Source organism: Sander lucioperca, chromosome 20 (genome assembly GCF_008315115.2).
Source record: "Sander lucioperca isolate FBNREF2018 chromosome 20, SLUC_FBN_1.2, whole genome shotgun sequence".
NCBI classification, from domain to species: Eukaryota; Metazoa; Chordata; class Actinopteri; order Perciformes; family Percidae; genus Sander; species Sander lucioperca.
The window spans coordinates 25994764-26021915 of NC_050192.1; the positions used below are offsets into that span (position 1 = coordinate 25994764).

The 27152-nt window shown below is 44.1% G+C and overlaps 2 protein-coding genes across 8 annotated transcripts in view; both read left to right on the top strand.

Moving 5' to 3' along the window:
- Positions 1–6254, top strand: part of arid2 (AT rich interactive domain 2 (ARID, RFX-like)) — a 48484-nt gene extending 42230 nt beyond the window's left edge. For 3 of the 4 annotated variants that reach the window (XM_035996040.1, XM_031306444.2, XM_031306443.2), the window contains 6 exons: positions 1546–1694; positions 1785–1923; positions 2090–2175; positions 2492–2615; positions 4017–4108; positions 4596–6254. In XM_035996040.1, the coding sequence (XP_035851933.1) occupies positions 1546–1694; positions 1785–1923; positions 2090–2175; positions 2492–2615; positions 4017–4108; positions 4596–4707 (702 nt within the window). In that variant the 3' untranslated portion in view covers positions 4708–6254. The remainder of the gene's footprint in view (positions 1–1545; positions 1695–1784; positions 1924–2089; positions 2176–2491; positions 2616–4016; positions 4109–4595) is intronic. The other variant, XM_035996041.1, reaches the window with a different exon arrangement.
- Positions 6255–9415: 3161 nt separating this feature from the next.
- Positions 9416–26444, top strand: scaf11 (SR-related CTD-associated factor 11). 4 transcript variants are annotated; one of them, XM_031306448.2, is made up of 16 exons: positions 9416–9648; positions 12348–12393; positions 13442–13587; positions 14041–14124; positions 15996–16075; positions 17501–17580; positions 17670–17707; positions 17811–17881; positions 18239–18364; positions 19510–19595; positions 20504–21839; positions 21873–22771; positions 23246–23568; positions 23753–23926; positions 24045–24164; positions 25433–26444. In XM_031306448.2, exons 2-16 carry the CDS (start codon positions 12375–12377, stop codon positions 25526–25528), a joined length of 3678 nt encoding a protein of 1225 aa, XP_031162308.1. In that variant the 5' UTR covers positions 9416–9648; positions 12348–12374; the 3' UTR covers positions 25529–26444. The 4 variants fall into 4 exon arrangements, with proteins under 4 accessions (XP_031162308.1, XP_031162305.1, XP_031162307.1 ...); XM_031306445.2 differs by having other exon boundaries at positions 20504–22771; XM_031306447.2 differs by having other exon boundaries at positions 20504–22771; positions 24054–24164.
- The last annotated feature ends 708 nt before the right edge of the window (positions 26445–27152 follow it).

The window sequence follows — 27152 nt, forward strand, 5'->3', positions numbered from 1 at the left end:
GCTACACTAGTCTGTACTGTATGAATGTTATGATGCAGGCTGTGTGTAAATCATCAGACTGATTGATAACCGGTGTGTCCAATAACAGACTTTTGTCACCTTGGTGGTGTTGCACTGGAGATGGTTACCTTTTTGTGAAAAACAAACTGAAGAGAGAGAGCCATGTGAAGATATGTCTGCGATTCTTCAGGGGGCATTAACTTCCACTGAGATATTAGTTTTAAAATCTAATTTTAAAAATTTGTCTGTGAAGAAGCGCGATTCCAAGAGCAAACAATTCTGAGTGAAAACATTTTTTAAAAACTCAAACACCAACAAATCACTTGTGTTTAATGTCTGGAGGTTAAGAAGGTGAGGCCAGTTAAGACCATGTGGCTCTCACCGATACCCACCTCCTATAGCAAAGCAGCTGAGAGAACAACTTCTGCCAGTAGACAGGCCTGGGTTACATCTCAGCCAACAGTTCTTGTTTGGGGAAAATTACAAATTGCAGCTGGTGAATATTCTATTCTGTCTTTTCAAAAGTCCTTTTTTATTGTTGTCAGCAAAAGTCTTGACTCAGGACTTGCGCGTTAACCCGTTCAGAGCTTGATCTGTCACTAACGGTGAATATCTTTTATGTGGAATGTAGGGATGTAATGATGCGCTCAACTCCCAATTCGATACGATTCACGATTTTTAAGTTCACAATACAATTTTCTCACGGTATTTTAACAGAATGAGCTGCAGACTAATGGCAGAAAAATATTCCTTTATTCATATAAACAGTAAAAGTGCAACTGAAATTGTGTTTTTCTCTCTCTGTTGAAGTTTAAAACTATTGGATCTGCCCAGAGCCACTCTGGTAGCCTGGCTCCGCCCTCCTACGTACTGTCTGGTAGGACCAGGCTAACAAGAGGGGAGACGACAACAACTATCGGCTTAGCATCACTAACATTAGCCTTAGCCAAACAGAGAAGAAAAAAAGCTCTTCAAATAAATGAACCAAGATGTACAGTCCCTCCAGAAAAATGTGATTATGTGATCGCATAATTCAATGCATAATCAGCCAAAGTCCGCATATTTATGCGGGGGCCGCATTTTTTTTTTACAAAGTGACGTAATTACGCGACGTGAACATCATCGAAAAGCTGCAAACCCCGCGATAAAGCCATGATGAAACTGCAGTTTTTGCAAGTTCCCGCAATTTCATCGCATAAAATTGCATAAATATCCCGCATATTCCATCGCATTTTTTAAGAAAAAGTGCCGCATAATCAAGAATCTTTGCCCGCAACAATCACAAAAAAAACTCATTTTTCTGGAAGGACTGGATGTAGTAACGTCTGAAGTCAAACCAGTGAAATCAAAAGAAGGTCACGCCCTAGGCTGTTTTTAAAAATTGCATCGTGATTGGTTGTAATCTTTACACATTTATATAGATTTTTAACCAATTCACAATGCACGGTTACATCCCTAATAGAATGAGGGTCTTTACTCGATGGTGTCTAATTTTTCATTCCATTTTGTTTTATTCTAATTTATGTTCCCCGACTCTTTCCGCAGCCTACATTTACCCCGCCCCCTGTGTCCCAGCCTGCTCCGGGGGGTAACCACAGCCCCCACCTCTCAGCACAGCAAACCCCCGCAGCACCGCCAGAGCAGAGCAGGAAAGCAGGGCAGAACTTCAAGTGTCTCTGGCAGTCCTGTAAACGGTACGTGTCGGACACCGGACGCCCCTGGTTCTCCTTCGCTGAGGCCTTTTTTGTTGAGCTTCAGCTGACCGGTTGTCGTTTCTTCTCTAGGTGGTTCGAAACGCCGTCTCGGGTGTTTTACCACGCAGCGACGCAACACGGCGGGAAAGGTGTATATGGAGGCCACTGTCAATGGGAGGGATGTGAACCCTTCCCCCGGCAGAGACTGTCATTCATCACGCATCTACAGGTAAGACTCACTGCACTTCCTCTGTGGCTGGGACAGGGACATCTCTTCTCTGTGTTTGTGTTATTGCACCTTTTCATAGTACCATTAACACGTCAACATAAAGATTTATAACAAACGAAAAACTGTCCAAGATTGATCTAAATAGTTTCCACTCTTTCTTTTCCAGGATAAGCACTGTTCTCGAGAGGCTTTGCTGGCTGGACTCAAACTAGAGGAGCAGCAGGCGCAAAGTCCCAATCAGACTTCTTCCCAGTACATACACCTTTCTTTATTCATCTTAATGATTGATGCATGAAACTAAACCTTTTTTTTTTTTTTCTTGTTTGTGCTTGGACTTCATTTTCTGAAGCATTGACTGGTTGATTTCATTCTTGTCCGGTAGATGGGACATTGAAATAAATGTAGTTAAAATGGTAGATGGAAAAGGAACTTGCTTTGTAAGGGACTATGCCGAATTGGCACGGAACAAATCAGAAATATTGCACTGCAATTTTCTGGGGGGGGGGGGGGGGGAACGAGTGGACAGATGACATTGATGTATTGTGTGTATGCTTGGTGTGTTCTAAAGGACTCCGCCAGCAGCAGGCAGTTCTCAGACACCGCGAGCACCCAAAGCAATCGTGAATCATCCGAGCGCAGCTCTCATGGCCCTCCGCAGAGGCTCTCGAAACCTGGTCTTCAGGGACTTCACTGTGAGTAGAACACGGCAATTACCTCATTCCTCCCCGATTTTCCTTGAAACACACACACACACCAGCTAAAATAGAATGAGACCGGTATAAAATACAAGAATAAAAGTTAAAATGCAGAGTAAGACATGAACAACTACTTCAAAAACGCAGCATCAAAAAGAAAAGTCTTCAGCCTTTAATTTGAAAGAACTTTTCTGAGAGGTTTTCTAGGAGTTTGTTTGTGTGGAACAAACTGACATGAAGAAACATGGTCATGTCTGGGTCTTTGTTAGGCTGAATACTCCATTAGACTGTACACTAGGCGTGGGCGATCATCCAATCGTGGTTACAAGAGATTGCCGATAAAAAAATAATAAAAAATGAGCACCATCCACCAGCCAAACGGTGGTCTATTGAGTGGCTAGTATAACTTGTAACGTTAATGGGTGCGGGCGGACCTAATGCAACGTTAGCTCCCGTCCCCTGGCAGCAGCCAGGAAGCCAGGCAGGCTGGGATACGGTCCGAAAGAAGCACGGCCCGTCAGATGCATGGAAAAGGGACGGCAAACTCCTTTTTTAATAATTAACGTTTGGGATTTAAAATGTACTTGTGCTAATTAACGCGGCTCAGCGGGTGGACTTAGACGCTCCACTAGAAAATAAACAGTAGCGCAAAGATTATAGATACTAGTTCTCATAGTAAGTTAGTTAAAATCGCTTTAATATACGCGTAGGAAAACCCAATCGCCAATCATTCCTTCAATCGTCGATATGTGATCTGATCGCCAATCGGCCCAAGCCTACTGTACATAAACTTTCTGCAGGTTTAGAACAGAACACTTTGTAAATGTTATACCATGTTTGGGACAACTGTGTGTAAGAACACTCATCTTGTTACCATGTTACTATCACAACTAGGATAAATGGATGTTCCGCCGTCGTCTTACCCGTCCACATTAGAGTGCTGATCGGGCCACATTTTTCTGTCCGAGCCCGGCCCGAGCCTGACAGGCATTAAGATATTTGTGTCCAAGCCCGACACAGTTAAAATCTCTTTTTTTTTTTCCCTCATACTAATGACACATGTACGTTTGTTTGTGTGGAAAGCCCGCTTTTAATAAGCAACGGTAGGAAGGCATTCGGAAATGTCAACAGATGAGCGCATCAGCGCACACAGGGCAACAAGTACACGTTAATAAGCTGTTTAATTTAAAATATTCAATGCCTTATCGCGCTGATGTGACCGAGCCCGACCCGAACATCATTTCTAAATATCTGTCCGAACCCGGCCCATCGGGTCCCGAGGGGCTCTAATCCACATGTCCAAATAAGTGCCTTTCTTCAACTGCCTCTCCTTCTGAACCTCTATCATCTCTCAAAGTGGAATCTCTGAATTTGTTTCTCGTTTGTTCCCTCTCCTAGGATGAGAAAGAGGGACCAGTGACCAAACACATACGACTAACTGCTGCCTTAACGTTAAAGAACATCGCCAAGCACTCTGACTGTGGTCGCATGTAAGTGTCCTTCTGCCTTTGGGGAGTGTTGAGTGAAACTTTTCTGGTTTTTGCTGCCGTTTGTTCCTCTGCCTTGTGACCAGAAAGATGTCATGAAAATTACGAGTATCCTGGTGTTTGGATAAAGATTTAATTCCCGACTGTTTGCTGTCCTGGCTCCTAAACGGTGGCACGATTCCAAAACGCATCTCTTCCGATTGCACCTTGGCTACAAAGATGATGGTTATAAAAAAAAAATAATAATCAGACAAATTGCACTTGCACTGACATGTAGCACTTTGTAGTTTGGCTTATTTGAAGAAAATACACTTCTACGTGATTCTTGCGGTTTGTCGGAGTCTGTACCTTTATGGTTAAATGCACTTACTTGGAAGACGCTTTGGATAAAAGCGTCGGCTAAATGAATTGTGATGTAATTTATTGTTTCTTTGTGAAATGCAGGACAAAACTTAAACTTTAGTTTTGTGTTTCTTTCTCCCTTGCCCAGGTTGGTAAAGAGGCATGAGACACACCTGTCTGTGCTCGCGCTAAGTAACATGGAGGTTTCCACCACGCTCGCCAAATGCCTTTATGAACTGACGCGCTCACTCCAGGCTTAACGCCAAAAGGACAAGCTCTACAACCCCCCCTACCCCCATCCTTCTCCTGAGACGAGATGGGGAAGCCGCCGGTGAGCCGTTGCGGGTCTGCAGGGGGAGCGGAGGGTGGGAATCGGACCGAAGACCCCTCCTTCTGCCGCGCCTGGCACCCTCCAACCCCCTCTCATCCCTCACCACCTTCCTCGCCAACGTGTGTTCAAACCCCCGCCCTCCCCCATCCACACACACACACACTCAAAAAAAACTGCCACGGGGTCTTCCACCAGCTGCCCACCAGGGGAAGCTCTTTAAGACTGCTTCCCTGAGGGACTCCACCGACAAAACCCCAAACAGAGCACATTTTGTTTACGTTTTTTTGTTATTTTAATTTTTCCTCTCTTCGTCCCGTGAACGGATGTGTGCGTTGGAGTGAGTGGCGGTCGACTGAAGAGTACAGAAGGGCAGGGAGGGGGTGCGGGCTATTGTAGGTGTCCCACAGGGTCGGGTGGAGGAGGACTCAGCTGGCAACTGGCGCAGATACTTTTTTTTTTTTTTTATTTTTTTTTTTTTTTTAAGAAACTTGGTAGCTTGGTTTTCTTACTTGAGTCAATATATTTTCACTTATTTATTATTGAAATGAATACCATTACAATTAATGAAAAAGAATCTTGTAAATATGTTGTGAATATATATAAAGAAGATCCTTTCATGCCGATGCAGCCACTGGAGAACTTGCTCTGTGGAGTAATAGAAGCATTACTTTGGTAGAATTGAATAAAGTAGTATGTTTTTTCTGTTTTGTTGCTTTTTTTTTATGATCCCTGGTCACTTGTATCTAATGTGATTCTATACTCAGCAGTGGATGAATGTACTTAAAAACCTGTAAATAATTCTGCAAAGGTACTGATGCTGTAAAGCTTAGGGAGGGGGTAAAAACAGTTTTTTGTGGAACTGTGACATTTTTTGTATTATAATACCTTGTAGAACTCATTTTGCTGGCTGAAAGAGTATGGAATAATATATCTCATGTCATTTTGTAGAAGAAAAAAAAAAATATTGAAGGTATTCTCTTCCCTTCCCTGTTCCCTCACACGCCCTCCCCTCAACACGCGCGCACACACAAGTAACATATATCCACTGTAAGCGTTTTGTCATTGTACGGGCACAGTGCGCGTACCAAAATTTTTTTGTATTTGTAAATTGGTTTAAATACATGGAGTTTTTATACAGGTTTTCTCCTGTGTTCTTTGCTTTACGTGCAGGTATGATATTTTCTTCACTACTTTTTTCTATCTTAATATAGTGTGGAGTTTTATTGTACTATTTTTTCATTCTTAATACCATGCCACATTCCGGCTCACGTCCTCAGACTGTCCTCTCTACCGTGTGTTGTGTAACATTTATGATTGCCTGTCGTATTAGCATCTGACCGGGGCGACCCAACCATCCTCATTTCTGCGGTGTCAGTAGGATGTGTGACTATACATAGACCTAACAGTCTGTTAGAGATTGGCTTTATTTACTTTGGTGACTGTTTATAGTTTTTAAATAAAACACTGAACATTTTGCTTTGGTTTTACGCTTGCTTCTTTTTTTCCCCCCCCCCCCCCCTCCCCAATTTCTCCTACTTTCCTGTCTATCAAAGTGCATGCAGCACTCAATGTAGAGCAGTGTTTACCAACCAGGGGTACTTGTATCCCACACCAGGGGTTATTTGGAAAGATTGTGGTGTAGCTCAACTAATTTGATAAAGAAATTTACATATTGAGTGAGCTGTAACACCTGTTGCGATTGAGAGTGCTATAAATTAACAAGTGAGCAGAGAAGTCTGTACAGTTAGCTTAGAGTACTGGGTAAACATTTGAAATAGTTAGCTAAGTTAAATGGTTAAAATAGATTGCCAAACGTAAGTTAACAGTTAGCTCAGTTAATAGTTAGCTAAAAGTAATTGATAAGCAATTAAAACAGCTAAAAGTAATGGATAAATGGTTTAAATAGTTAGCTAGCTAAAAGAAAATGTTAACGGTTGAAATAGCCAAAAGAAATGGATAAACAATTGAAATAGCTGAAAGTAATGGATAACCGTTTGAAATAGTGAAAGGAAATGTATAAACGGTTGAAAAAAAGGTCGGTGTATCTTTTGGTCATTCGATTTTCATTTCATAAACAGTTATTGAAAAACAAAAAACGAATGGTTATTTGATTTTCCACTGGTGTAGAGAACACCAATTGAGCATGAGTCGTTTCCTGGATTCATCATGGCAACCTCTGTTGTGGGCTTAATAAGAGACATCTGAACAGATGCCAATGTTTTTGAATATTTAGCACTCAGTTTTCATGGTTGGTAGCTGGGACTTAAAAACAGCCCTCTTGTCTGATATAGCTAACCTAACAAGCTCCATTTGCTGGCAAGCTCAACCTTTTGTTCTGCTTAACCACTGGACATATTCTGTTGGCTCTTTTCCTTTCAACATAATTGAATTGTTAATGACTTTGCTGAGCGCTCCACTGTTCCCAAAACATGCTTGTGTTTAATCTCACATTACAGAGAACTTTCTGTATTTAGCAAAAGACTGTACACCGTCATATTTTGTTAGTGCTTAAAGCATGATAAGAGATAATTTTGTTGGTTTAGTTTCACTTCCATCTTTGTTGCTCACTGGTCATTGCTTTGGTGTTTCTGCATTCAATCAAAAGGCACAGTCTTGTGTAATTGCCACTGAGGTTTGGGTTAAATACCTGGTGCTCTCTTTTCAGTCGTGGTAGCTATCCCTGCTCATTTAAACAACCCTGACATGGATTCTGTGTCTGCTGAAAATCCTTGCTTTTATATAATTGATTAAATCCAGACTTGTTGTAATTGCCTTTTTCCACATTTTGACATTTTGGCTCACCGTGTGAGAGAAGGCACAGGTGTTTCTAATAACATTAACGATTGCTTGGTTCTGTTTGATTGTCCCAGTAATGCTGCGTTCCAGGAAACCCGTAACTCGTGTTTTCACAACCTTCTACTTGTGAAAGTGCCCTGGTACGGCAGTCAAACCCGTAATTTACTACTCGTGAACTGGTACCAGATCGTTGTACTCCCAGTTACAGTTTTTGACGTCACACGCACATAAACAACAATGTCGACCCCTTTTGATCCTGTACAGACGCCGGTGATTAACTGTGAGAAATAGAAATAAATAGGCAACGTAAAGTAATTCCACACATTGTAATCAAAACAATACACATACGATTGTGTACTACTACAGGTTATGTTTATTAAATTAAGCCCAAAATATGTTGCCGACTAGAAATCGCTAGTATCAGCTAGCGCGAGCTAACGCCAACGGTAGGTAGCCGCTAGCTAACTCTAGCTAGAAGGGTTTGTCGTGACTTTACCTGGAACGCTACCAAGTCGTGAGTCGTGACTTGAAGTCGTAACTTACGGGCTAAAAATTGTGTCTGGAACGCAGCATAAGTCATGACAGTGTCACAGTGAGCCAGCATGAACAATACCAGGACCCTGACACTGAACTGAAGCAGCTAAATGGAATTCAGCCATCATTAACTTTTATTATTTTCACCTGTGCTTCTGCAGCACTAGCTACAGTTAAACTATCACAATTTTGATGTGGGGAGCCACAAAGCATTTTAAGGAGTAGCTTCAATTGTAGTGTGATGACCTTTTTTTATAAGGTAAGTAAAAGAAAGTAACCTTTTACTTAGCGTAACTTCTCCCAACCAGTTTCAATCCCACGCAATGGCTTGTATTTGTATTTTTTAAATATTTACGAGAAGTGTTAGGTTATGTCTGACACGACACGTCCTGACTTGATTCTGTTTCGCTGTACGGTACTTACCAATATTGATATTGCTTTGTTGTTTTTAATAATCACACTATACAATAGTTACATTTAACACTGTGTGTTAGCCATACATGTAGCTATGTAGTGTTTCAGTACTTTGTGACCACTGGATGGCAGTGAACACTCATGTTTCTAAATACACTCATGTCAGCTGTCAGTTCCAACAGCCACTGCAGACACAATGCCATACTTATACTTCAAAACTTTCAAAATAAAATGAATGTTTTTTTTCCAAATATGTTACCATGTCTGACTTGAGGTGTCTTATCTTGATGTAGTTTCTCAATGTGACCACTGGAATGCAGTGGACACACTCACTGACATATTGCATGTTTTCAAATCAGAAATATGTCATTAAAACAACTCCTAATAGGCCTTTTACACAGCAGACATTTTGACTTGTCAAAGTAGGAAAAGCACAGGTGTTACTAATGACACTAATGATGGCTCTGTTCTTTTTAAGTGTCCTAGTGAGAGTGACAGTGAGCCAGCATGGACAAAACCAGGACCATGATATCAAAAGAAGCTAACTGGAATTCAGCCTTTTCCTACTGTGACAAGTCAAAATGTTTTGGACTATCCCTACAGTGCACTCACCAATGCTCAGTGCTGTATCTATGTTTACTTAAACCCTTATAGATATTAAACATTTAAGACTTGATTTGTCAGGTGTGCTAAATTCTATCTGGGGTTATCTAAAAGTATAAAACACATGTTGACTTTATTTGTTTTTTATAAAATATAGTTACATGATTCATATATTAATTCATATATAACCCTAAGTCAAGTAATGTCCACATGGAAGTTGGAAGTTGAATACAGTTTTGGCATCTACCACCTGTTACTGTAACGTTATTTCTTTGCACTGTAATACCACCAGAGGAATAAATCCACTGTGATTTGTAATGCTCGGCGGTTCCGGTAGGGGGAGACAGCTGCACCAACTCTCAGCCAGACCGCGAGACATGTGGCTGAGACTTTCTGAAAGCTACGCTCCGTTTTTTAGCCCAAAACAGTTCCCGGATAGTGCGATTTGTCAGCATTTCATAGCAGCAGTTTGGACGCTAAAACCAGTTTACTAGGTGCAAACCAGCTGCAGCAGCACTTAAAGGTGAGTAACGACACTTGCCGCTAGCTAACTGGAGCTAACTGCTAGCAAGCTAAAAGCGACGTAAGCAGGTGCTGTTGTTCAGAGCAGCTAGATAGCTTTCAGCTACATTCGCTTGCTGCTAGCTAGCTAGCTAACTTATGACCTTCATTACAATCACCGTGGCTTATATTAGAAACTATTTAGCCATGTTTGCAGACATGCTAACAACAGCCAGCTAGCCCTTTGCTAGTTGTGTTTTTAGCTAGCAATAGCTGTCTGGCTAACCAACAACAATCATGTTGTCATCGTCGTCGTGTTGGCACTGGTTGATCTTGTTGGTGCTAATTTTGTGTCTCTAGGAGCCAGGCCGTGCTGGCACAAAACAGCAGCAAGCTTCCTCAAGTATCTGCTCGCCAACTCAACTGATAGTTAGTTAAACCAATCACTCTATTTAGGGATTTAACGTAATCTGACGTGAGGCTAACTCTTGGTTGAGGCTTTCAGTCTTACAAGTTATCCGGTAAAATGACAGTTTTGGCACAAGGCTAGCAACTAACGGCCTGTGTTGACTTGGTTTATTTAAAGTGTTTTATAAATGAGACCTTGTGGTTGTCCCTACATCACCGATGCTCTGGCTTAGGCCCGTTACACAGGTTTCACTTTTAGACACATTTTAAGATCGTCATAATGAAATCGGTGAAACCCAAGACTGGTTCCGGATCAGATATCATTCTCAGCTTTAGATCTCAGGCTTCCTGCTCACTGTCAGCCAGCTTAGAGAAGTATTCTGGTCTGCTGGATCTAGGTTTGTTCACCATCATTACTAAGGTACATAACAATTTAAGTTTAGATTCTGGACGTTAACGCCTAAAAAAACACCTGAAAGTAGCACTCAAGACTTGATCACAGACACCTGATCACATATCTTGTCCGTAGCTAGCTAGCTAGCTGTCTGTATTGGTTTTAGGCCACTGTTTTTCACTGTTGCCAAAGAGTGAGTGAGTCAGACTATCAAATGGGGAACCAACAATGATTTACATTATATCCATTTATATTGACATTTGATACATTGGATATTTGATCCAATTTATAAGTCAGGGGTTTTCTGTGTAATGAATTAATAGTTTTAATTCATAGTCTCAAGCAGCAACATGTTTCATTTTAGAAACTGTCACCATGAGGCCAACATAGTTTGTCCACTAAGTAGTTTATTACGTTTCAATTATACGTTTTGGTCACAATTCTACAAAAAAAAAAAAAAAATCTTTAAAGGGGCTGTACCTGGCATTAATGTAGTACACAATTATTTGCTATGTAAAGATATGGTGGAGAAATGGCGTCCTGAACAGAAAATAAAGTCACATTCCCTCTCTGTGTCATCTAAGCTTCTCTGTTTCAAAAGCCGGCCCGGCCATGTGTGCATGTAAGGGCCTTGTGCGTCGGTATCAAGACGCAGAGGGCTGTGACGGTGTTTGGAGAAGGGGATATCTGCGCGTTGGAAGAGAGGGGCGTAACTTAAAGTTGTCCAAACTACACGAGAAGTCAAAACGCTACGACCTATTGAAATAAATTGCAACGTCCGCACTGTGAGACTCCTAAGACAGCGCTACAGGGAGACAGGAATGACAGCTGTTGTCCTCACGGTGGCAGACCACGTGTAACAACACCTGCACAGGATCCTGCGGGACAGGATGGTAACAGCAACTGCAAGAACTGGCAAATCTCAGTCCATGAGGAGGAGATGCACTGCAGTACTTAATGCAGCTGGTGGCCACATCAGATACTGAGTGCAACTTTTGATTTTGACACTACCCCCCCCCCCCCCCCCCTTGTTCTGGGGCACATTATTCCATTTCTGTAAGTCACATGTCTGTGAAAATGTTTAGTTTGTCTTAGTTGTTACATCTTTCAATGTTCATACAAATATATACATATGTTAAGTTTGCTTAAAATATAAAAGCAGTCAAAAGTGAGAGGACATTTATTTTTTTTGCTGAGTGTATATATGCGTTTCCAATTTTGAAAAACGAATAGATTACTGCCGCCCGCTGACATGGAGAGTTATTTCCCCTCACACAGGCACAGTAAGGAGGTGCTAGTTGGCCGTTGACTGTAGTCTCTGCGGTGTGTTCAAGTGCAACTTTTTGGCCAAGACACAGGCGACGCAAGGAGACGAGAGGCCACACCCCAGTCAGCCTTCGTCGCCACTGGTTCTTTGCCGTCTGCTTGGTGCGTCAGCACCTTTTTTCAAAGGTTGTGTTCACTCTAAACAATCTCCACTGGCATCAGACACTTCCAGGAAAAAACACAAGCAGCAACTTGTGCATAGGCACAGGAAGCATGTTATCAGGGGTCCATTTTTTAACATCCACGTACAATGCAGTCAGTTAGAGAGAGAACCTCACCTAAAATGGAATATCCCAACGCATGTACTGTTCTATAACTCCATAGTAAGTAGTGGAGATGATGTAAACATTGCCAACCACCAGCCCTCTTGGAAATGTAAACGCATCAATCTCCCAGGTTTCAAAATCACTCAAACAAATTGGTCACATACAGTATATTCTTTCACATCTTGCTGCTGTTATCAGGAGATTTTAGTTTAATTTCCCTGTTGGCTAAACTGAGTGCACAACGCAGTGTACATAATCAGCTGTACTCCTCTCCGTTGCATCAACCACACCTCCATCTTTCATTTTCTCTCCTACTTTGTGTTGTAGTGGTGATCAGGACAGCCCAGGGGTGACATGACTGGAGCTGGAAGTGGTGAGACTTGACACAGCACAATGATGTTTTAGGTCAAATGTTTAGATATATACAGTATATGTGCCATTAACGGTATGACCCATTAGTTGTAGTATATCCACGTAGGGCTGCACGATATTAGAAAAAAACTGACATTGCGATATTTTTTCCCCCTGCGATATATATTGCGACACCATTGTATTCATATAATACTATCAATTCAGGCTAAAGTCAATGATATTAATAATGCATGCATGTTGCTTCCTCTAAATTTCAGGTTGTGGTCGTCTAGCGGGGCCTGCTTTAGTTGTTTTGATAAATTGATCAACATTGATTGTGATTGGTGGTTGGCTGTGCATGCGGAGCCTGCATGTCACGCACTAGCAACACACACTGTAGTGTATCCAAGAACACTTGAATCAGTGTAAAACGTGTTCTATCAGACACAGACTTCTGTTGTAGATTAGTATTATGTTTCCAGCTTCGTGGCTCCGAACCGAACGTTAGTTGGGACAGGCCCCTTGATTCTTAAGGCTATGTTAAAACAATATTAGCTTAAGCCTGGCTGGTAGCAGCTTTCTGGCAACTCTGCGGTGAAAAATGGCCGGGAGACGTCGCGATAACGTTGCGTTAATCAGGTGATTTATTTCGTCTTCGCAGCGAACATAAAACAGTGACTGCTGTAGGTTCACTACCCATGGAAAAGCATACTTTTCTACACACGGGAGAGCCTCACTTCCCATAACGAACACCCGTCGGACTAACTTTATGTCATACACACACGCACACCGACGTTGCTCGCGTGGCCACCTGTCTTAAAGGAGAAGGGTCGGCCGGTAACAATCATGTAAAAGGAGAACGGTGAAAGTTTGCTCTTCTATCAAGCAGCAAAAAAGTTGTAGTCCTGCGACGTGACTACCGCACATTGCGATGTAGACGATGAAACAAAATATGGTGCAGCCCCACACTGAAAAACCTTTTATCTTAGTGCATCTTTTTCCTGGTCACACTGAGTAGAGAACATCCGATCTGAATCATAAATGTTTGAAGTATTTCTGCGTGTGTTTAGGCGGCCAGGGCCCACCTGATGGGACGGATGCCGAGGAGGCGGAGAGGTGTCCTATCTGCCTGGGCGTCCTGGCTGGAGGCGAGCTCGCCATGCCCGACAGCTGCTGCCACGTCTTCTGCCTCAGATGTCTCCTCACGTGGGCAGAGGTGACGCTCATTGCCACTACACGTGGACTTTTATGAAATTTGTGATTAAATATAGTTGTGAAATAGTGATATCAGCAGCAGTGCACTGGTGTGGGGCCAACTTCAGAGCATAATCCAAATGGGTGTGAAAAAATGGAGTGTAGGTGGCTCATACAATTTTTTTGAAATACTGAATGTCAGACTGACACAAAAACTTGAAATGGTATGTTCATTCTTACATCTAAATTTAGAAAGTATTTGTTTAAGGATTCGACCAATTCCCTTTTTTTTTAAGGTTATTACTGATATTGGCCTTGCGCTGAAAAAGATAATTTAAATCGTAACATTTTCATGCCAAAAACAGGATTTAGTGTTTTCCCCAGAATATCATTCATGTTGGAGTGGAAAAGCCTGTAAAGCATTTTGACCAGTGTTAATTGTTTTCTCTTTTAAGCTGTTTCCTTCACTTTAAAGTTGCAGATGGCCCCCTCCTGCCCGGTGGACAGAAGACCTTTCACTAATGTTTACAGATGGGACGGGAATCTCAGCTGTGTGCAGGTCAGTCTGCGGCCTACCTGTGTTTTTCTCCGTCGTTGCTGAGGATAGCATGGCTGCGTTTGCTGTTCAGAAGATGCCGTTTGCTGCTGTTCTTTTCATAATCCGACACTGTAATCCGACACTCGCTCAAAGAAGCTTTGTTGTTCATTTAAAGCTGGAGTGCGGAACTTTTACATATATCTGAACGTACGTTCTAGCCCTTGCTAAACGCAAAACACAGAATGCTGAATGCCTCCAGGAAAAGCGGTCATATTTCGCAGTATACCGGAGTTGTGGTGTCTGTGGCGACTTTCCCGCACTGGCACACCGAAAGTGATGCGTATACGTCAACCAGCCACAGCTAAGGGGGCGGGGAGACCATAGCGACGGAGCAGCAGCAGCTAGAAGTATGGTGGTAGCTATGGTGGAAAATGCTAAGAACTGCCAAGAAAAGTTTAAGGAGTGGATGCTCCAGATTTAAAAAAAAAAAAAAAAAAAGGAAACCGGCAAGGGCAAACACAGATCACCATTGGTATAGCTTTTCCTCGTTGGAGATTGCTGAAAGAAGGGAAGGGACTAATAGCAGACATGGAAGGGAGACTCGTGCTTCCGCTGCTGGCATTGATAATTACTTCATCTGCTGTGTCCCACGCGTTACTATGGATCCCACGTAATTTCTAGGCAAGTCCCGCCCTACGAAGCAGCTCGATTGGTTGGGGTTAGGCATTGACCTGGAGTGGTTAAGGTTAGGATAGCTGATTGGTCAGGGTATAGGACCTGAACAAATCGGGTTACGTTTCCTTGCTTAAGCATGAACACCTGGCCAATAGTAGTGTGTGAATGCTATTGAAGGGCGGGCCTTGCCTCGAAGTTGCGTGGGTTCCATAATGACGCGTCTCCTACCACTTGGCCCTTTCTTTCCCTCTGCCCCTTATTTTGCACCTTTCCACCTTGGAATAACAGGGACCGCCCCCGTGATTACGTTGTTTTTCCGACTACCAGTGTTCACATGGTTAGGATGGTCGGGATGCGTGTTCTTCTTCTTCTGTTATATTGGCGTTTGGCATAACAACTTGTTGCATGACTGCCATCAAATGTTGGGCGTAGCCTAGAGCATCAGGTGTGTGAAAACATGGAGGCTACAATAATTTGCTGCTGTTTTGTTATGCGAGCATACAAACAGCACATCGTCAGGTGTTTGTGTTATCTGCAGGACAATGAACAGGAAAGGACACGGATAATGTGTTGTTTTTTTATACATAGGCCTATTTATGAATAATTTGAAACATGTTATGTCTGTGTATGTTTCTCAGCAGAGGCATTTGTCCACAATAAACAGTTTATTGTCATTTGAAATATGTTCAGTGAACCAAAGTCGCCTCCATCAAACGTCAGTTGGCAACAACGCGTCACCAACTGGGAAACTCGGTTAGCAAAATCTAGCCCGAGTTTCCCACCTCTGATTCCCACAGGAAGGGATGTGAATGATGACGTTTTCACTCGGAAAAACGTTTTTCCGATGTCGATGAACGCACGGAAAGTGTTTGTGTAATTACTGTCACTGCCAGAGGGAGGAGACAAAGGTTCCGCACTGCAGGATTATTCTGAAAATCGCTCTCTGTTTAGGGGAAACATTTTTCTCATTTAGGCACCCTCGCCAAGGCATATACCTTTCTGCATGCTGTTTGTCTTCTGTCTTTGTATATCTTTGCATGAAGCCAATCTAAACATTAGATTTTGAACAATATTTGCCGACGGACTGGTTAGCACTTTGACCAGTTTAAAGACGTACCTGCAAATGTCCGTTTAGGGGCAAATGATGTGATTTTGGTGGAATACAATGCAAATGTTGGCACTAAAATGAAAGGTGCTTCTGTCGTTGTTGTTTACAGGTTCCTGTGAGGAAACGAGCGACTCAACCTGAAGCCGAGAGTTGCTGCTGTAGAACCCCCGAACAAAAAGTCTGTCTAAAGTGAGTGTCAGCCAGTTTTTTTTCTCTCCGTCGGATCATAAGGATTAGCACTTTTTTTTTGACCACTTAAATATAAAAATATGAAACAGTACTCTGTGTCATACATTAAAATACATAAATAGTCAGGGATGACACAATAAAGCCCAAAGACTTATTTCCATTGTGGTCCCTATAAGGGCAGGGGGAGAGGACAAGTGGCAGCAGATCACACATCATTCATTCATCATACATTAAACACATTCATCCATATTATACAGAAAAATTAACAATAAAAATAGACTATGATATGATAATGACTATGATTGGCACCTAAGCCATACTTTCAAACCCCGTTTAAAACTGCATATGCTTCTTATGGCGTTTTTCCACTGCTAGTACCAGCTCTACTTGGCTCGGCTCGGCCGCGGTTCCCCGTCCTCCTTTTTCCGTTGCAGATTTAGTACCGCCTCATGCGTGAGGCGAGCTTGGCTGGTCATCATAGCGGCGCCGCAGTAAACTGCTGTGACGTAACGCGACACACACACACACACACACACACACACACACACACACACACACACAGAACGTTGAAGGTGTGTTGTTGTTGCCACAGCCAAAAGACACATTTTGTTTCAAATGAAGCTGGAGGCAGCAAAAAAAAAAAAAAAACGCCACTGACACGGACTTTTGTTCGTAATGGAAAACCAAAAAAGGCGAGTAGAGGTGAGTCGAGCAGGTATGTAGTGGAAAAACGCCATTACTGTCTTGAGTGTACCAGGTAACCGGTTCCGAAGGGTAGTTCCAGCATAAAGAAAAGACTGTTTGCCCAGATTAGTGTTAAATCTGGCGGGTACAAAAGCTGTTGAGCTGCCCCTAGTGGAGTACCTGTGAACTTCATTTACTCTATTAAAAATAATTTCAAAAATATTTGGGAACATCTCCATAAACAATTTTATATACCATACCCAGCTGCATCTGAGACACTCGATCCTCAACTTTCAACCATCCCACCCTTTCAAAGTGGGAAGATTCCAGATGAGTTCTTATGGGAAGGTCTAAAATAAGCCTTATTAATTTATTTTGAGACGACGTCCGAAGCCAATGTTTCAGGTTCCCTGTGACACCATTGTACCATGAGCCACACGCATAATCAAAATAAGGCTGAATTAAAGCTCCTGCCAGAATTAGCTTTGTTTTTTCATCCAAAAACTTTGATATTCTGGCCAAAAAGCGGACTCTCTGATTTACTTTGGTGATTACCTTTTGGTCCTGACCTACTCCAGATAAGTTGCAGTCTAACATACATCCAAGGTAACTGATTGATTAGAGAAAATACGTAATGAGATCTACTTAATCATAAATAAGGGAGAAGTGATGTTGTAGTATGAAATTCTGTGCTACTATGTTGAATATCTTGACTATGAAATCAAGGTTTACTTTTTTCAGAAGTAAACCTGCAAGAAGACTGAGACGGCAAAAGGTGGAGAGGATGGCAGACGCAAAAACAAAAGGACTTGTGAGGAAATGTAGGTTAACACCCTTCTTCCTTCTGAAACATGCACGACCAACTCTCTTTTGTCTAACTGGTCTAACAGTCTGTAAATGTCTTTTACAGGTAACGATGACGACCCCTCCTCACTGAGCCGAAAAAAGGTGTTTTTCATTAGTTCCTTTTTCATCGCCCTGTGTTCTCGTTTCAGTGTTTGGTGTAACGTGAATGTTTAATCTCATCACTGTTTTGATGTATTTTCTCCAGGTGAGAGGAACAGAGTGCTGTACGTGGTCGCCGTCTCCCTGTGTCTCATTAACGACTTCATCTCAGGACATGTAAGTCACGCGTCCCTCTATGTTAGGCGTTATGATGTTACGATGAATGATAACAAACACTGCTAGTGTGTCCGCTGGTTAGCACAGCAAAAAAGAAAATCTGAAATTGGGTGCCTTGATGGGGCGATTACCTGACTTACTAGTTGCTAGGCTTTCTGGTTTTCAGATTTTTTTTGGTCAGATTAGGATCAGATTTTTTTTCTTCCCATCAGTGTCAAAGATTGAAATTTTAAGTTAACTAGAGTAACTCTGACGCATCTTGTTTAAGAGTGATACAGCTAAAAGTGTCAGTAGTTCAGCCTTAACACTTGGAAGTACTTCCTAAATGACTCTAAAATTCTTTTCATGGTCCTGCAGTGCAGAGCCTGTGTGGGTGGCAGAGGACATACCATATGACACCGGGTTCAAACAGTGCAAACCCCAGGCGCAAGACTGTCCGTGGCTTTCTCCCGCTGCTCCCATCCCTGCTACCGGCACCTCAAGGTAGAGAAATCCCAACTCGCCACTTGCATTGATAAAGGGGCACAGAGTAGGGATGCACGATCCGTTTCTGTACATGATCAAAACTGGTCCTATGTGAACAACCGAGGAGTGAGAGTGAGAGTGTGTGTGTGTGTGTGTGTGTGTGTGTGTGTGATGCTGCACATAATGTCCTACAGAGGTCCAACGTACAACAAGACACATAATAACTTGTATACAGGGCACAAAATTAGCCAGCCAAATGCTGGTAGATTTGCCTCCTTCACCAGCCCAAAAAACAACAGTGCTGCGTGCCTGGTAAAATTTCAACATTCAGCAGCCACTTGGCTGATGGTAGAAAAAAGGGTTCTATAGCTATGTTTATTTCAACATAAACATATCTTTTAAGAAATCTCACTCAGGGATTTTTTTTTTTAGTAAGTTGAAAGAGAGTATCGGTAGAAAACTACACATTAAAATGTAACTATCATTCTTATTTTTAATGCGGCCTTTTGTGTTCAGTTCAATAAAAGAATGTTGGAAGTGATTTTCGAATTATTAGCTGTATCCTGGAAGCAGCAGAAGGGCAGAACAGTACATTTTAATATCCGTTTATCGCAAGTAATATCGTCATCATGATATATAACAACGTTATCGCATCGTGCAGCCCTACCAGCAGGGAGTCTGGGCGGTCTGGGATCGAAAACTTTGTGTTAACCCTAAAGGCTCGATTATACTCCCAAACGGACACAGACAGCTGCGGACACAACGGACCGAATAGTAGTTCTGTTTATACTATTCGCTTTGAGGACGCTTTCCACACATGCACAGCAGATCGCTGCTGTAGTGGAGTGGCCGGGCGGTCACAACAAATTAGCGGTACGAGGACGTCCGCACAGATCCTAGGCGTACACCGTCTGATGACGACATTTACGCCACGTGGACCCTCGTGGACAGTACAATTTCGGCTTAACCCTTTTCCCCCCCACTGCTGAAAAAAATCCTAAAGGAAACCCTCAAAGTGATGAAGATCTAGTAATGCAGATTAAAAACAAAAGCTAGCATACGTGGTATCACTAATTGAGTCACTGAGAGAAGATACATGACAATGTCCTTACTGTGTTTAAACAGATGGTATCTTGTTTTTGTGTTTATTGTTGGCTTTACAGGCAGAATTTCCATCCCAGTGGTTGGAACCACAGCTCATCTCCATCTCCCTTTACCTCCACTTCACTGTTTGGCCCCGGTCATTTCGGTGAGTCTTTTCTTTGCGGATTTTGTTTTTGTTGTTAATCCAATGTAAACAGTCTCCTTGTTTGGATATGAATATTATTTAGACTCAGTTTAGACTTTGTTTTCTGAAAGCATGTTGAGCTTTAATATATGATGACATGGCAGTAGCAAAACAAATTAACAAAAAATAAAGCGATCTAGATGACTTGATAGATTCCTAAATGGTGTATAGTTTAAAGTGCCCATATTATGAAAAAAAATCACTTTTTTCTGGGATTTGGGGTGTTATTTTGTGTCTCTGGTGCTTCCACACGCATACAAACTTGGAAAAAAAACCATCCATGCTGTTTTGAGTGAGATACAGATTTCTGAATGTCTTCTCCCTTCAGTCTCTGGGTGAGCTGTTGAAAATCTGCAGGGCTTTCTACGTCAGAAGCCAAGACGTTCTGAATGGCAAAACACTGCTACAACACACACTAGTTCACCATAATCTACAAAAGAACTACTTACATGTCCCTGTTCTGCAGGTATTCCACGCAAAGTTGGAAGTGCGCCCTCGTTTAGAAGAAGTCTCCCAGCTAATCCTGCCTTGTACTGACTGCAGTTAGAGAAACAGCTAGCTAGCAACTGTGAGCCTTACCTAGCTACTGCGCATGTGCAAATCCCAACAAAGATGGTTCAGAAATAGGATGTCTCACTCTGTAGCTAAAATAGAGACCTGAACACAGGGTGAATAGAGGAGCTGCAGCAATGTGCAGTACAACAAAAATATGGTGTTTTTGGATAATTAAACCATGTAAACCTATTCTGGTACAACCTCTAAATACAATTATGAACCTGAAATGAGCATAATATGGGCACTTTAAAAGGTTTGGCAGCTGATTTTATATGAATACTGTTGGACCTCGCTCATATCGTTTTCTCTCCCAGTGTTTCAGGGCGTTGTCTGCGCCATCACGTGTCCCAAAGGTGGAGAGAAGAGAGGCGGCCGAGCTTCCACCTCCAAAGCTCCCCCCAAAGAGGCCAAGTCTCTACCGTCCAGGCGATCTGGACGCAACAGTAAAAGCCAGGAAGAGGCTCCCGCCTCCGACCCGTCGTCCCCGCCGCAGTCCAGCTCATCGGACGGCGACTCGTCCACCGGCCGATCCGCCAAGCCGGGCAGGACTTCACAGGCGCCGGCCAAGAGGAAGGGGAAACAGGTAACAAACCGAAAGGCCAGCGGAAAACGGAAAGCCACAACAAGGAGAAAAAAGTCCCCCGAAGTCGTCAGCAGCCCGGCAGCAAGCGAAGAGGAGGAAGAAGAGGGTGATGGATGTGACAACATGACGACAAAGGTGGAGGAAGGGGACAAATCTGATCAGGAACAAGAGTTGAAACCCTCAGAGCAGCAGCCGTCTGATGCTGAATGGAGCCTCAACGAAGACCAGGACGGGTTCAACTCTGCCGATGAGAGAGGAGGCGCCGAACCCTCGAGTAACGACGTGGGACAGGACAGCGACTGGACTGAGGAACAATTCAACCAACACCAACTGAAACCAGGTAAGGGGGACGATGTCATGTCTTGTCCCTCGGACTCGGCTCCTTACAGCCCCGGCTCATGCTCTGACGGAGACCAGAGCAAGAGGGAGGAAGAAGAGCCGGCAAGCCCTGTCTCCTCCGGAGGAAAGGACTCTGAGGACAGGGCTTCACCGTCCCCCTCGGACTCTGAGAACGCTCTGCAGGACCACACTGCGATGTCTCCACAACGTGACGAGCAGCCCGAGCAGGATGAGGACATGGAGCTTTGTGCAGAGTCCGAAGAAGCCAACAATGAAGCATCGCCAAAGGAAGCGATGGCTGAATCATGTGAGGATTCCCCACAAGAGTCGGAGGACGATTCGGCCGTCCCAGACTCCAAAGCCTCAGAGGACGCCGACGTAAAACCTGCTGGATCAGAAGAGCCACCCGTAGTGGACAGCCCTGGGGAAGGAACCAAGGAGGACAGTCCATCCAAGGATGACACCAAAGTCATCCCCATGGACTGCAGTTCACCCACGAGCGAGCATGGCAGCAGTCCCATTTTGGAACTCCCGAAGGAGAGTGCTGCCTCCGCCGCTGCAGAACCTCCTGCGGCTGTAGGCCGAGTCGCCAAAGACGAAAGCTACAAGGAGCAACCGGAAAGAGAGAGGAGCCAAGAGAGGAAGAATGGCAGGCAGCGGCGCTCTCGCTTCCACTCCCCAACCTCCAAGTGGTCACCCAAGAGGGAGTCCAAGCGAGAACCATCCAGGCGCTCACGCTCTCGGTCCAGAGAGCCATCCAGGCGCTCACGCTCACGGTCCAGAGAACCATCCAGGCGCTCCCGGTCCAGAGAACGTGACGGCAGCCCGCCCTCAAGCCGCTCGTCCCGTGCCCGCAGCAGAGAAAGAGACAGGGAACGGGATGGCGAGAGAGACCATTCTAAGAGGGAACGTAGTCGCGAGAGGAGGAGAAGGCGATCCAAGAGTCGCTCAAAGTCCAAGTCTCGGTCTAGATCACGATCCAGAACGAGATCCTACAGACGAGGGCCCAGCCCCGATCGGCCAGCTTCCAGAGAGCAGTCTCCCCAGAGGAAGGAGCGACGGGGCGGCTGGAGGTCTGGGCAGGGCAGTGGGTCTGGTGGCGAGGGACAGAGGCATCACGGAGGCGCTGGGCGCTTTGAAAACGGTGGGCCCACAGAAAGTTCCCCTGAACGCCAGGCCTGGTCAGAAAATCCCGACTGGGTTACCGAAAAGACTCGTGAGGTCGGCGGCGGCTCACGCTGGGAAGACCGCAACAGTGGCGGGAACAGAGGAGAGTCACGGGGCCGCGGGGGCCGCGGAGGGTTTGAACGCGGCCGGGGTGCAGGGCGGGGCGGCGCCGGTGGCAACCGTAGCTTTTTCAGCCAGCAGGAGGAAACGGCCGACAGCCGCTGGCAGCCCCGAAACAACTTCTCAGGTACAGGCAACGTTTCAGGGAATGACGCGTACAGCCGCTTCAACGAGAACCGGGGCGGTGGCCGGAGGAAAGAGTCGGACCCAGGAGACTACGACCGGTCAGGCTGGTCATCGGCATCCAGCTGGGCTGTCAGGAGGACGCTTCCCGCGGACGTTCAGGATTATTACTCCAAGAGGGAGAGAGGAGGACCAGGAGGCTGGAGCCGACAAGAGGAGGAGCAGCCTGGGGCAGCAGCAGCAGCATCAGGTCAAAAATCTTTTCAGTTTTGCCCCACAACTGTGAAAACCAGGCTTCTCTGTACAGTTCTTTACCTTTACCATCACTTCAAAAACGCTAAAATACAAGCAGTAGTCATGGTGTTTGGGATAAATGTTTTCTTTGAGGCTAGCAGAGGAAGGTAATTATAGTGCTGTAGCTGGCACCAGAACCTCGACTGTGAACAGGCACAAAACAAACTAGAAATTCCCCCTCAGGCACCACTGTTCATTACATTTCACACAATATCTATTTTTGAGAAAAGGCTAATAGTTTGATTCTACCATGTATTGTGTGAGCCACCTCCTGTGAAGTATTATGTGTACATTTTCACAATTTATGAATTGATATATCTCTTTTATACATAAATATACAGTACTTTAAATTGATTACAAAATGTGGCTGTTTTTAGCTTTCATGCAGGGTGACAGGCTAACCCTAACTATGTGTTTCTGGTTCTCCCAGATCCACCTAAAAGCGAGCCTCCTCCCCAGGCGGTCCCAGGCAACGCTCCGGTGCCTGTGATGAACGTGATTCCTGCTCAGCTGAATGTTCTTCACCATCACTACCCCATGCAGGGCCCGCGGGGAGCCCTGCCGGTCAGCCTGCAGCCTGCAGCGCCATACGCCATGCCCCCTCAGGTCCCTGTGCACCTCCACCCCGCCGTACCACTGCTTCAGGTCCCGGCTGTTGGTGCGCAGGGCCTCCCGCCCCCTCCCCCACCGCCTCCACCCATGCATCAAGGAAGCCTGACAGCAGCAGCTCAGCCTGATGGCTACACCACACAGGTACGCTTAATTAGGACCTAGACGGGACTAGTGCTGAGCATGTGATGGGATTATGTTCCAGACTCTGTATATCATTGGCATTACAAATAGCTTAAGTTTTGAAAATAAGAAAATTAAATACACGAGTACAGTTTTTCTGCAGCCTTCCTGTAGTCTTTATTCTGATTCTCTGCTTTGCCCCTAGATGGCAAGTACAATGATGGGTTATGGGAAACCTGGCCTTCTTCCCACCCCGACCAAAGCTGGTGTTGCTGTGGCGACCCATGGCCAGTCGGCGCCCAGCCAGGTGCTACCATCCTCTACAACTCAGCCCGGCCAGCATTACAAGGCTCAAGCTGACAGCTCCAAAAAAGAAAAGGTAACCTGCCGCCACTGGTCTGCCTGTCGCTCCATCACAGACCACCTTTTTTAGGATGTTTCTCTGTCTATTTCTGTCAGTTTCTTTCCAGCAATCTGAAACCCTCTTTTTGCTTAAGAAACAACAGATCCAAGAGAAAGCTGTAAACGAAGTGAAGAATGCCATCAAACCCTATTACCAAAAGAAGGAAATCACAAAGGACGAGTACAAGGAGATTGTCCGCAAAGCGGTAGAAAAGGTAAATGCTTTTTCTGACACTAGATGTTTGCTAAGCCCCGCCCCCAATAGTTACTGTTGCTATCCCTGTCAAGCTTTCCTCACGAGTTGATGATCCATGCAGAAGATGTAGAAATAAAGAAGCAACGTTGTTCTTGTATTGCAGACAGAGTAGAATGTTAGTGCAAGTATTACTAGTGTGATCAGGAAACTAAGTTTCATTCTTACATACACCCGTTTGGTTGCTTGGCTTACATGCTTGGTTGGTTTTTCACTTCTACAAGAGACGAGGCTAACCGATGCGTTTTGCAAATGTAACACTACCTCAGGTAATAAGTTGGACTGGTGACGCTGGAGTGTAAAGGACGGAGCTGCTAACATTACCCTAAAAACTGATAGCATCCAGGTTGCAAAGCTTGCGTTTCCTAGGATGGCGTGGGAATGACCCGCCCCTACTCTACTCAGATTTTTTTTTGTGTGGCATTTTTGGCATTTATTCAATAGGATGGCTGAAAACAGGAAAGGGGAGAGAGAGGGGGGGATGACATGCAGCAAAGGGCCACGGGTCGGACTCAAACCTGGCCCGCTAGGAAAAGCAATATCTAGCCTGTAACCCCACAAAATAATGTAGCTAATGATGTGCCCCATAGCCTTAAACATATGACTCCATTACCACGGTTGGTAGTAAGCTAGTCCCGCTTTGCCAGACCCTCCTCCAAAGTGCCCTGAAGGAGGGTCTGGCTACTCCACATAGCGTTCGGGGATGGGAGGAAAACATCCTCTGGTTTAATGGCATTTCTTTAAACCAATCACAATTGCCATGGGTGGTGCTAAACTCCGCACAGAGCCGCTGCAAAATAGTCCTGTAAGAGAAAACTCAGATTGGACAGATAGTCTAGCTAGCTGTCTGGATTTACCCTGCAGAGATCTGAGGAGCAGTTAACCATAGTCCTCAGAAATCCACCAAATTTAAAATTCCAAGGAAACGGAAAATGCATGCGTCCGGCGGAATTTCCTGCAGCACCGGAGCAATCCCAGAAGGGGAACGTGAAGGATATGGACTAGTAGCACGCTAGTTAGCCAGGCATGCTAACAATTCATCTTATGTTAGAGCAGATTAACACTGTAGTTCTTACACTTCTGCTCTTGTGTTATTACGCTAAACAAAAGGCACCTCCTCAGAGTGTCCCTCTTACTACAGCCCCATGCTCACTGCTTCAACGCGTCCAGTCGGCAGCTAATATTTAAAATGACTGTTTTGTTTTAACCTAGGCTGTGTTTTTACCTCAGGTGTGTCACAGCAAGAGTGGCGAGGTGAACTCCAGTAAGGTGGCCAACCTGGTGAAGGCCTACGTGGACAAATACAAGCACGCTCGCAAGAAGTGAACCCCCACCCTGCTGATGGCGCGGCAGCGCCCTCACAGACCCATTCAGCTGCTTAAGTGCAATTTCCTCTGGCTGGAATTTGGCCTCCAAACTGAAAGACAACGGAGAGCCAACATTTTTTTTTTTATTTTTTTTTTTATATATATCTCTACCTTTTATTGAATGAAGATTTTTTTTTTCTATAGAATTTCATATTTTGTTAGAAAAATAATTTCCCAATCAGAAATTGTAATGCAAGAGCCCTTTATTTTGCATAGATCATGTGACTTGGGAACTACTGTAAGGAGCGCAGGGGGGGGGGGATGCAACGCTCAGCGAGCGATGTCAGCTTATGTAGTGGAGAGCCTCTCCCAGGGTGCTGGTACGATGAATTTCTCCTAAATGGCATCCTGATCGCATAGCTTATTAATTAAATATTGTCAATGTTCTTTTTTTTAAATATATAATATTTCAGATGAAAGCCTAGTTTAAAAAAACAGTGCATTGCCTTTATTAATCTCTGTGGCCCAGTTTAGGGCTGGAATCTGATGAGTGTGATTGTAATCTGGGCCCTGATTGGTTGAGGAGACTCTTAAGTGGGATGGCCAATCAGCAGTGAGTTTGTAATGTAAGGCACAGGTCTCAGAGGGGCAGATCAAATGAAATTAACCCCACCCCCTGCCTGAATGTGTATTCAATGTCAATGGGTGAACAGGAACTGTGCAAAGTATCCAGAGAGTAGTGAAATAAATTAGCTGCTTCCTGATCTGCTGTGTGTTTGTCAGGCTTCAGATGAAAGAAGGAAACGTCTCCATTATAAGATTTTAAAGATGGAAGTGTTTCCTTCCTCTGAGTTTATATTTTAATTTCGTCTCCATCTTGTTTCTGTATTGTTTCTGCTCTGTACTTCCCAAAAAAAATCACCTTTGAAACAATAGGCGGTATTGTGATGTTTTCTTTGTTTAAACACAATGGGTCCCTCCTTACTTATTTTTTCCTAAGGAAAGGACTACCAGCCAACAAGTGAAAAGCTGCCATGAATTGGATGTACAGTAGGTTGGAGCGCTGTTAGAGTATTATATAATATTAGCTACACACCGACATGTAAAAAAACATGCAAACATGCTTATTTACACATCCAGCAGTTACGTTTTCATTTCCAACATTCACTTATTTTAGCTATTTAGGTCTCTGTCTACTCTGGAGAGAAATCTCTGTCCTTTTAAGCTGCTTAGTGCTCCACTATGTTGACCAGCTAGTCTCTCGGTTGTGTCTGTCTGCTGTTTGGTGCTGAGGAGGTAGTGTACAGTGGGTTATTGGAACTTTTCTCTGAAAAACATTTCTCTCAGCTGTGGCAGAAAACGATGCTATGAGAGTGAACCAAACTAAACTTGGCACAAAAAGTGAGGAAATTTGTGTTTGGTAGATTATTTCTCTGTGGTAACAATGCTTTTTGGCAATAAATCTTATACTGTTGGAAAGCCTGTTTAGTTCCCTTTGAAATGGTGCCCCATTTGTAAGGAACATGCATTTGTGGGATGAGCAGCAGCGCTGAGTATGTGGGTTGCGCTCATGAAATATTTGCCAAATCTTCTCTGCCGATGCCAAACGGCTTATTCTGCCATTGACTCGTTTGGTGGATTAG